The sequence below is a fragment of the Anneissia japonica genome, unplaced genomic scaffold (assembly GCF_011630105.1).
Source record: "Anneissia japonica isolate Jap-2015-1 unplaced genomic scaffold, ASM1163010v1 scaffold287799_len804019_cov200, whole genome shotgun sequence".
Taxonomy (NCBI): Eukaryota; Metazoa; Echinodermata; class Crinoidea; order Comatulida; family Comatulidae; genus Anneissia; species Anneissia japonica.
The window spans coordinates 147,488-160,044 of record NW_022716884.1 but is presented as its reverse complement, the minus strand read 5'-3'; the positions used below and the strand labels follow the sequence as shown (position 1 = coordinate 160,044).

The following is a 12,557-nucleotide window of genomic DNA, read 5'->3' as shown; positions in this document are numbered from 1 at the left end:
TAAATTTATAGGAAGATTATTATTTATGAAACAACTGTAATCAGAAATTATATGATTCGTGTCACTGTCTTCAATTTTATCATGACCGATGTTGTTATTATCACCACTAGCAAATTCTGTGAGAATAAAAAGGGATAATGTTATTAAGTTCACTAGTTTTCTTTTTCATGCTGGTGGCTACAACTCTGATTGAAATTAGCATATAATGCCAGATGTAAGTAGCATATCTAAGAAGGAAGTGTTGGGTATTCAATAAAGATAGCTTTATGTTCCTCCGGAAATGCGCTGAGCAAAAAAAAAATTTAAAATCATAGCAGATTTTCCTAAATAATAATCGCTCACATCAAAAACCTTCCCAATTGACCTTTTCCTCTCCATTATCTAATATCATCCACATTCACACAACTTCATTTAATATCACCGACCACCAACCCTACCAAATACCCCACACTCATAAATATGACATTGTTTTGAATAGTCCATCATAAACCTAACAGCTATTTTCATGTACCATTAGTGTGAGCAGGCATGGGTGTGTGGATTACATTGAAAAAATGCACTCTTTACAGACTTAAGCAGGGCATTCATTGCGCACAACGATGCGATTCTACAGAGAACGCACTGCCACGACGCTTGCAGAAGTTGTGCCATCTAATGCTCATGGGGAGCGGGTTGGAGTCGCCCTACAACAATCATACAACGCAGTTGAGTTCCCGGCTTTAGACTACCATAAAAGGCAAAAACCACCAGTCAAAATCAACAGCATATTAAACTCTGACAAATTACCGAGAGCTTTTAGTTTGCGTTTCATAGGTTAGTTAAAGACTCAGTATTGATCCTAGGAATTAATGTAAAGTAGGAAGATTCGATCATTCCTGGAAGTTGTGCTGTAAACAGCAAGTTATTAGTACATTAAAGTGCATTGAAGTGGAACTCTCATCAACTGGCCTCTGTGTATTTGTTGGGCTCACACTTGATGTATTAAATCTTCTTGAAATTATTTCCCACTTTCATTAAATAGGCTGTGATGCGGGATATGTACTCGGAATGCACTGTCCAGGTGAATTTAAAAAGACAAGTTGTATGAATGACACTATAAAGGGCAGAGACTTATCTGCAATAGGCTTGGAGAATAATTACTTCCTTACTAAGAAAAAAAAAGCTTATAAATAGTTACAGGGTTATGCTGGTACAATGACTAAGCAAGCAGAGGTGGTAGACGAATATTACATCACAATAATACTACAATTTATATCAAAAGTTCTAAGAGCACTTATTTAAATTGAATTAATTAGATACTAAAATAGTTTTTTCATCTGGTTTGCTTACTATTGTTGTTGCAGTAAGTAAACATACATTGTGCCTGGTTTATTAACAATTAAACAGTCCTGCAACAATAAATCGATACTGTCTGGAAAATAACATTCAATAAAAATTGTCATCATTTGAACGGAGCAAATTAGTTATTTCTCAATCAAACTTAAATATTGAAAGTAAAGCAATTCATACAGTAAATTATATATTTTTCTTAGATCTATAGTACACAGACATTATTTAATAACCATGAGTTTAAAAGTTAAGTGAATTATTAATAAATTGATACCGTCTGGAAAATAACATTCACTAAAAATTTTGATCATTTGAACGGAGCAAATTAATTATCTCTCAATCAAACTTAAATATTGAAAGTAAAGCAATTCATATAGTAAATTATATATTTTTCTTAGCTCTATAGTACAGACATTATTTTATACCCATAAGAAATTATTCTATAATCATGCATATTGTATATTCATATATATTGTACATGATTATATACATGTATATATTCATATATATTTTATAAGCTATAGTTTGCCTATTGTTATTGTTAGGTTTGAAGGGTACCCTCACCAATCATCACAAAACTGCTGGGTAAAATAGTAGGACTACTACTACTGCAATCGTCATTAATAATAATAATTAAGTCTATTCATTGTTTATATTGAGGCTATTAAAAAAACTAATGCTCTGTCTACACTATCACATTTCATATGACAAAAATGTGATATGCCCATATTTGGATGTAATATGACACCATCATGGCCATATATATAGGCACATTTACACACATTTGTCACATAAAATTACAGACAGAGCTTAAAAGCTTAAGGAAGTCAATGTCCAAGTTTATAATGTCCCTTTTTAATAATTTTGTCTTGTTTTACAATTAATGTAATTGTATGTACTACCAGGTCAAAGTGTACTGAATATATCCGAATGATATGATGTTAATGAATGAATCATCAATGCTACCATAAGGTTCAAAATCTGTTCTAATGAACTTTACTTAGCAATATCAGTGCTATTTACACTTCATACTACTCATCCTTGTTGAAAATGATCTGTTATACATGTGGCAGTCTCCACACATGTAAACCACAGAGCTACTTCATACAATGATTCTTTGGGTAGACATATTTAGGGACGTTAACATCATCAATATTAACACTGGTAAAATTCCAGTGAACAATGCCTTATAAATAATATACTAAAACAAACAATGCACAAAATAATTAATGCTTTGTTTACTAACAATGACACTACAAATTAATAACATATTATTATAACTCAGATAAATATAATTTTTATATTTAAGGACTCCTCTAGAAATAAAATTGTCTTATGACATCTTTAGTATTTTAATGTTATTGAAACAATATTTTTCTCCTGTTTGTATAGACTTTTACCTCTGTTTTAATATTTTTCCTGTTCCTGGACCTTTTATGACTGTATTTTATCTGTATGTATATTTATTGGAACCAATTCAATTCAATTTAATTACGTTAAACTAAAGTATAGCTTTCAACTGAAAATTATACAAGAATATATATTCAATGCTACAGTAACTAGCATAATTATATGATAAATATTTGTTAATTAATTTATTCTCTTCAATGACCTATGAATTTACTAAGCCCTCTGGATGACTCCATTCAAAATTAGAAATCATGCGTGCTCTAATATTCCAGTTATAATCGCAGAGCGCTGAGCTGATCATTAGAAACGCATACTATGTTTAGCATCTTGGGAATTGTAGTAATGGAGATTGTTGAATGGTATGCATATTATATGGTTTACGAATCAAAGTATTTGCAACTGTCTTCCATGTTCACATACCATGTTTATCTTATGCACAGGTTGGATTTCATACTGAAAAAAGTATTCTAGTTCTAATATAATCTGACTAGGACATGAAATGGGATATTATGATAAATGAAAAAAAGCTGAGAGGATGGCAATTATTAACAAAAAGTATAATAATAATAATAATAAAAAAGCGATATTTTAGCTGAAAATGTAGTACTTAGTTAATTTTGGCAAAGAGAATAATATTAATATCTAGCTGTCCAGATTATCAAATTTTCTTTGACAAAAAACTATATGTCCATATATAGTCATGATGTGCCTATATATGGTCATCATGTGCCTATATATGGTCATGATGTGATGTCATCATGACCATATTTAGGCATGTCACATGTTTTTCTCACATAAAATTTGACAGTATAGACAGAGCATTAGTTAACCCAATGTGTATTTTTTTGTACAATAAATTAATCATTTTAAAAACAATAATAATTCACTTTTAATATTATTAAAACTGATAATGAATTTTAATGAGTTTAGTAGTTACATACCATGATAATTCACTGGGCTGTGTGTTATCGGCTGCGCCACCAAACACATACAAGTGCCGATCATGGGCCACCATGATGTGTCCATAGCGACGTTGTGGTGCTGCTGGTGACCCCTTCAGAATATGATCTGAAGGTATTTTTCTCCATCTGAAAGAGACACCAATGTCATCTTTTATTGACAACCCAATTTCAAATGGTGTGGAAAAATCACCCAATGTGGTTGACACGCCAGTGGCAATTGGGGCTCTCAACCATAAATTCGTGGTCCAAATCACATACTATTCATATTACTTGTGGCCTTTGGCAAGGAATTTTATCTATTCCCACAGGAGTATAAAATGGTGCGTCTAAATGGTGCGTCTGGTTTTAGAATACAAATGTATGCTGAATGTTATGCTAGTACTATAAAGTAATTATTCTACTTAATTAATATAAATACAGTAGAACCTTCACGACTAAGAAAATGTCCCCTTATAAGGATATCCCCTAAATATGGGCTGACCGTAGTGTAAAAGATACTGTATATTTCTCTTACCTTGCGGCCAAAAAAATGTGCCCTTGATAGGGATGTCCCAAAGAACGGGTTGTACTGTAGTTACATAAAAGTTATTGGTCTGCTTCTCCAAATAAATTAATAAATTAAATAAAACCAAAATATATCTAGTAAACAAAATTCGCTGACAACAACAACCCATAAAAAACAGCTTTACTTTCAAAATGCTTTTAGTTTGCATAACGGTTAGTTAAATTTTCACCATGTATGTTTTTTTTAAATTACAGTTTATGTCCTTTGGGACTAATGGGGTATCTAGTATTATCATTAGTCTGAAAAGAAAGAGGAAGCAAAATGCATCAGTCTCACAACCTGCTCATGGTAAAATCTCGTTAGAATTTCTATGTTTTTATTTATACTTCTGAATCTTTCCACACACATATATTAAAAATATGTAGGTATTGTATTGTAATGAAGAAAAACGGTTTGTTCAACACAGAAGGGTAGATGTATTGATAGATGGATATCAGATGAATGAATAAATGAAAGAATGTATGAAAAAATGGATCAATGAATAAATGAGCTGATGGATGGAGGAATTAATATAGATGGATAAATTAACAGATGGATGAATAAATGGATGGATGAATGAATGTACTGATGAAAGGATGGATAAATAGATAAATATAAAGATGACAGATGAATTACCAGGCAGATAGAAAGATAAATAAATGAATGAAGGAGTGATGGATGGACAACAATGTTTGTTAACTACCTTCGCTCTTTGAAGTAGAACTGGTAGAGACTGTTTGTAATCTTGGCTCCACTCTGCCCTGAAAAAACATACATAGAATCCCCTGACACAGCAACTGGGAAATTACAGCATGTTGGGGGATGATCACCACTTTGCTGGACCTATGACAGATAATAAAACAAGTATATTAATGTAGGTACTGGTATTTAGGAATTAAAAATATATTTTAGGGTTAAGGAGGATGGTGTTAGGTTTGGATAGTGCTATTTCTATAATAGTGGACATCAATGAGATACTGTTGAGACTTTTTAAAACAATATTGATAGTAAACTAAAAACATCAAATACTCTCAAGACTTTTAGTAAACTCCTCAAAAAGGAAATCATCTCAAATTATCAAAATGTACGTATGGAACAACATTGATTGTAGTAAACTATAAACACCAAATACTCATAAGACTTTTAGTAAACTCTGAAAAAAAGGATATCAATAGTTACTTTTATGATCTTTTTTTCTTTTTTGTGTGTTTTAATTTTTAGTCTTTGTATCTGTTAAAAGGGACAGTGAAGACAAGCCTTGGCTACTAAACTGGTCCCTCGCCATAGTGTTGTATGTTTTATTTTTTCTGTTGCTCATGGTGAAATAAATGTCACATTGATTGATTGATTGATTGATTGAATAGGGACCTCTGGATGGCCGGAAATGGCACTCTGCAACTGTGCAAGCAATGTTTTGGCTTGGCGTAGGCCGATTAAAAAATGTTTTTTGGTCCGACTGCTTGGTGAGCTTGGCCGGGGAGGGGGGGGGGGTGAGCAGCTTAAGACCCCTGGCCCAACTGGTGCCGCCACTGAGCAAACCCAGTCTTTATTAGTATAGAAGGGCTGTCATACTTGAAAATTGGATGTTGTAGTTGGAGAGGAGATGTGGAATTGTGATTAACATTGCTGCATATTTTCATTTTCAATTCTTCACTTGATTTCACACGCCTTTAGATATAATCAAAATGACAAATAATATTCAGAAAGGATCAATATATATCCAAGAAATATAAACTATTAGTTCCTCAAACATTTCACACAAAGTATTTGTTTATTTGTTTTTTTTAGCATATGTGGATTTGATGAGCAGGATTTCCTAGTTATGTGTGGTTACCACTTTCGTTTTCTATTATTGCACATTTGACTACTTAAAATGTAAAAAATTTCAGATATGATTGGGAGAATTACCCAGTATGTTATAATTGGAGAGGAAAGTGTTTTGAGAGGTGAGATTGGTATTAGGGTTGAAGAATATTTGTTGAGGAGGATGGTGTTAAGGTTGGGTAGTGCTATTACTGTACTATAACGGTGGACATAAAATAAAGCATGACAAACAAGATAAATTCAATCATAATCATCAACAGCCCATAGTTGGAAATGGGATGTTGTAGTTGGGGAGTGGATACGTAATGAGGATTTGCATTTTGGCATATTTCCATCTACAGTTCAATTCTTCACTTCAATTCACATGCCTTGCACTTCAATTCACATGACTTTAGATATTATCAAAATGATGTATAATACGGAAGGGATCAACGTATATCCAAGAAATATAAAGTATTAGCTCCTCAAATTATCACGCAAACAAAGTAAACCGGAATTTACAAGAACTTAACACGTACTGTACTATGAATTTGTTAACCTGTCAAATCCGGGAGGAATGAACGTATATGTGGTTCATATAGACAACCATTGGATAAATTCCAGGGGTGTGTAACCGGAACACCTCCTCACATCCTATTAGCGGTTGGTTATCTTTCCTTTTAGCATCTGATAATATGACGAGCAGGATTTTCTAGTATGTGTGGTTTTGTTAATTTCTATTATTTTACATTTGACTAAATAAAATGCATAAATTTCATAAGCAAGTAGTTAATAAATACAGTACTTCAAAATAAAATTGAAAGAAGGTATATGATAAGAAAATATGATCTACATAAACAAATGGGATTGATCACAAAGATGTGAACAATACAGTATCAATCTGTAGCTTAGTGGTTAAAGTGCCCTGCTTTCAATACCAGGGTCCTAGGTTCAAATCCTGCGTGCTATTATGCACACTGGAATAATGTCGTAACATCCAATCCAAAGGACAAGGAAGTTAGAGCAAAGTGTACTACCCAAAACACAGCCAAGTATGGCACAGGCAGGTTTTCGAACTTGCTCCGCCTCGCACCAAAATACAATCCCTTACCACTACGCGCTAACTTGACTTTTTAGTACAGTAGTACAGTATTACTGTAGCATTTTGATAATGGAGGATATTATTCTCTTCTATAAGTAGATTACATTGCCAAGTAGTTACTGCATTGTATACAGTGCTGTTGTAGAATTAACATAGCGTATCCTGTAAAGTCTCGTTTGTATACTATATGATGGATGGGAAAGAATATATACAAAATGAGTCACACTCCATTGTAGCCAATCATGGCAAGAAATGCTCAGGATTGTTTATATTTCTAGGCAAATATGGTACACTCACTCTAATGACTTTGGATATGTACGTAACAAGTGTCTTTCTTTGGTGATAATTTTAATATACAAATATAATGACTTTAGACATGCACTGAGTCTTTGATAATTGTATATACAGATGAGTAACACTCCATTGTAGCCAAACATGGTAAGAATACTCAGGATGTTTATATTCCTAATGGCCAATGTGGTATAGTTACTGTATAGACTTTGGAAATGTATAATACAAGTGTTGTTCTTTTATGATAATAGGTGGTCTTAGAGGAAGGTGTTGACACTTAATGATTACTTAACACAATAAGCAGAATTGGATGTCATGACCTCAAATAAGCTTTGACTTCAGATGCTTTTAAACTGATAACAATACATTAAGAACAGTGTTCATGCAAGCTACTTATCTGTCCATCCTATAAAACATGCAGTGTAAGGTCACAAAATATCCTATCAACGGGTAGCACCGCTTGATTGTAGCATTTTGAGCCCTCAATCTTTCTTTAATGCATGTATGGTAATAATAACAACAATATTACCCCAAGTCATTAAATCAAGCACATATGGAACACATGCTCAGGTCCGTGGGGGGAATTCCATAATGTTGCAGCTGTTATCAGTGCATTTTTGTTTTTGAATCTACCTTGTACCCAATTGTACCCTAGGTAGGGGGGGGGGGGGAGACATAACTGCAGGTAAAAGGGCTAGCCTAAGGAGACAAGCGAAATGCACAGCGAGGGAATGAACCTCCAACCTTATGCATGGAAGCATAGTGCTTCATTTGTATACAGTATGTATACATTGTCTGTGTACATTATCTATTGTAAGCATGGCAGTAATGTGAATGTAATGAATGTGCTAAAGTGAAATAATCAATCATTAAAATGTAAACAGGGGTCAAATGTCATAGCAGGGTAAATCTCTCAACCAAGCTCTAAATTGGCTTTATACTATAGTCTAAAATATGTGGTATTATATCTCACTACAAAAATAATCCACAACTAATTTCATTATAGTATTATAATCTAACTAATGAACATCTGTTCAGATATTTTTTTATACTGTAACTTTTATATGCACATGCCTATCATAGGCCTATAATATAACCATTTTTTAAATTAAATGATTTCAAATAATGTAAACTATCTGTGTACTTTAAGCAATATAAACAAGTCATTTCAGGCATTGCTACCAATAAATAGTTTTACAGTATTTAAAGATAACTTATTAATAAAATTCATCTACCAACAGAGATTATGCTATGCATTCTCTTACGTTATTTGAGGCATAACTACTAATAAATATTTGTACAATATTCTAATTAATATAAACTGAGATGATGCTATTCATTCTGTTATGTTATGTCTCGAAATAGTATTGTTGGGATGCGAAAAATCTGCTACCAAAATCACACAAGACAAATATAATACAATGCAGTTTTACGCTTGTTGGTTTGAAAATGTATAATCCTACAGGAATAAAAACAAAACTGAAACTTTTTTTAGCATCTGGTAAACAAATACTGTAAATGAAAATGAAATAGAAATGAGTGTTGATAGCCATGAAGGTCATGTGCTTTTACTTCCACTATATTGATCATCCAAAAGCTAGAATGAACTACCGCACAAATTAAAAATTAATTTAAGAGAAGTCAACTTTTCATTCCAAAATCATTTAAAATAATGTTTAAAAATTTTATTATATTTATTTTTATTTATTAATTGTTTAAGTTACAATTTATTTTTCTCATCACTGTACCACTTTGAAAATTTAGTACGATAGTACTGAAAGTGCCTACAGTATAAAGAAAAGATTAAATAAATATGTCCACGCTGATATTTTAACAATGACAAAGATTTTCATAATGCAGAGGTAAAGTTTTATACAAAAAGTCTGGGTCAGTAAAACTTCTAATATTCTTTGGTGCAAAAATGGCCACTTTAGCACTTGTAACTGTTAGTGTACTGTACCATAAATAAACTTTTTACAAGAGCTGTGGTACTCCAAACTATACATTAATTGGCTGTAATTAGATCAAGCATGTTAGGCCTACAGGTGCAGGCCAGTTCACCCCATCATTGAAGTGGGCCAGGCTGCATTCTCCTCCTACTCTAGCTGGCCTTATGGCCTAAGGCAAATTTACACCACACTTCTAGTATTTATTTTTGTATCATCAGTTGAAACAGTTACCTCATCTATCAGTTGAGAGATGAACAATAAGTGATTGACAGAAATGGGCCATCACCTGACTCCATCCAATCAGAATGATTGTCATAGTAGCAATCATTTAGGGCAGTGATGAGCAGATGAAACATAAGATGGAAAAAGGGGGAGGGGATATGCAATGGGTACATATTCATCCCCCACCCCAAAATCCCACACCCTAAATTATAGAAAGGCCCACATTTTCTTGAGATTTAAAAATTTACTGAATATAAAAATTATTTCATGTACAGTCAACTCTCCCAATACTGACCACCCTTCGGACCGTCCACTTTGACCGGTTTTCCGGACGGACCGGTTTAGAGAACGTCACATTTACCTACCTTGGTTCCCCGACTTTGAGTCGATAATAAGCCTAGGCCTAGCAAGGTACAGCAGATAGGTACACCACACTGCATCATGTACTGTGTAGGCCTACTGACCTGAGAACGTCATTCATGTTTTACCTTATTTTTACATTATTTATGTTGTCAATTATCAATAAAAATTTACACAAATCAACTTAATGTGTATCGTAAATTATAAAAAGTGTCATTGTTATTTTTCGTTCGATCGCCATAATCTGCTTCGCTTCAACGTGGTTGCACGTTTGATTGGTTTTGGATGCTGCTGGCATAAACTTGGTGGGTCACTGAATGCTAAAAATAAGAGCTAACTTATGCAGCGCCCCCTAAATTGCGTCAGCCAATAGAAAGTGTCATGCGCAATTGTTTTTATGAAATCGATAGCCTTATGTTGGGACCGCCGCTTCGCTTGCCTTAGCGTGAGAATGAATGCAAAATGTGAGAAAAGGATACATTCCTTAATAAAGAAAACACACTCATGAACTTTTTTTTTTTTTATCAGTTTATTAAACAAATGAAATCTAGGCTTATTGCAATTAATTAATTAATGCGCTATTGGCGTTTCACACGATCAACACTAACGATCGTACACGCGGTGTTGTTCTGTGATTGATAGTTGTTATTTGGAGTCAGTCGATGTGTCTCCAATGATTTATTTAACATATTTCGTCCATAAATCATCGTTTTAAACTGGCCGTCCGGTTTTCAGAAGGTAATTTTATTGTTCCGGACTTAAGAATTTGGCCGGAATTCGGAATTGGGAGATCCGGTTTTCAGAAAGTATTTTAATACAGTAAGAATAAGAATGATTTTGGGACTTTAAAAAATGACCGGTTTTGCATGAAATCCGGTTTTCTGGGTGGTCGGTATTGGGAGAGTTGACTGTACTAAGGATTATAAGGGAATCTTTGATCTTTAAGTTTTAACTAGCACGCTATTATTAGACCAGTATTTGGCCATTAAAGTTGCCAATATAGTAATGAAAAATTGAAGTTACAATCCAACCTGCTCTGCCCTCTGACCCCAGTTGGTTGATTTCTGCACACCCCGCATCGCCCAATGGCAATCCTAAATACGGGAGGACTGTGTATAACAATAAAGTCAACAAATTAAAATGAACTTTGCCTTCCAACCCTAGGCTCCTGAATTAACATAATCCTGGAGAACGCCAGCATTTTGTCTCACAGCTATAAACAATTCTGCTTCTTAAGCCTCATAATCAGACATGGCTTATACATCATTGTTCCATCCTTTAATTGGTGAGTGAATTTGCTGAATTGATATGAATGCAAATTAAACATACAGACCTACTGTCTGTGGTGGGCTAGCAAACTTTAAAAAAATAATTCAATATTGAAAGTGCTTGGTTTGCTGATTTAAAATAGGCCTAAGTGAAGCCCTGCACAGCCTATCAAATTTGCTTTGACAAAAACATGTGACATGCCTAAATATGGTCATGATGACATCACATCATGACCATATATAAGCACATCATGACCATATATAGGCACACCATGACTATATATGGGCATACAAGTGTTTTTGTCACGTTAAATTTGACAGTCTAGGTAGGACTTCGCTTTCAATTAAAAATTAGAAAGATCAATAAAATATTTTCCTTACAATTTTCTGCAAGTCTAAATATAATAAGCTATGCTTCCCTTTTGGGCTTCTTCACTTGATATTTTCTTTAGCTTCACTTAGGCTTTTAAGGTTTTTTTTTTTCTTCTAGTATTATGCCACATATGTATTATAATTGTATCAACTGGAAAATGTAATGAATAAATGAAACATACAAATAAATAAGAACTATTTCCTATGCATGGTACTAAACTTAGTGATTGTCATAGTAAAAATTCTTTTAATTTATTACACTGAATTATGCCAGTCTGGGTACCATTGAAACTGAATAACAATAGTTTTACCATCTGTGAAAAAAAATGTTTATATTTTTGTGGTGTTATTTTTTTCTTACCTCTTCCCATTCCTTGGCACCTCCATTCAATGACACACACCACATATCATTTAGTCTAAGTAGTAGAAAAAAATTAAAAAATTAAAACATATACCAGTTATATTTCTTGAACTTTATTTTCAACTGATTTCATAAAGCATATTCTGCCTGCACCATTCAAATAAAAACACTACTATCAAAATGTAATATACAGTAACTATTTGATGAAGTTCTGCCATGATTTATTTTAAATGGGAATATGAATAGCATTTTATTATCAAAAGGCATCTGAAATTGTAGAGCGGTATAAAAGTGAGTCATGGAGCACATTAGTGAGAAAGTGCTGGGGGCCAAATCATTTGCAAATGCCTTCCACAAACTGTTTTGCAGGGGTGGAAAAGTGCATGACCCCGCGACCAGCATTGGGAAGCCTTGCGCATGCCCCAAGAGGCATTTAATAAAAAAAAAAAAAAGAAAGTTTAAATATTCTGTGTTATTTCCCTTTCCCCAGGTAACCACTGTTGGGCTATATAGAGTACCTGTCTCTTATACACATCTTTGTTCTGTGATTGATAGTTGTTATTTGGAGTCAGTCGATGTGTCTC

The 12,557-nt window shown here is 33.5% G+C and overlaps 1 protein-coding gene across 1 annotated transcript in view; it reads right to left on the bottom strand.

Annotated features, from left to right (window-relative positions):
* Nucleotides 1-12,557, bottom strand: part of LOC117110038 (leucine-zipper-like transcriptional regulator 1) — a 48,571-nt gene that overhangs the window by 12,871 nt on the left and 23,143 nt on the right. The window contains exons 8-10 of the mRNA XM_033252604.1: nucleotides 11,974-12,028; nucleotides 4,949-5,088; nucleotides 3,681-3,827 (exon numbers count right to left, since the gene is read on the bottom strand). Of these exons, the coding sequence (XP_033108495.1) occupies nucleotides 3,681-3,827; nucleotides 4,949-5,088; nucleotides 11,974-12,028 (342 nt within the window). The remainder of the gene's footprint in view (nucleotides 1-3,680; nucleotides 3,828-4,948; nucleotides 5,089-11,973; nucleotides 12,029-12,557) is intronic.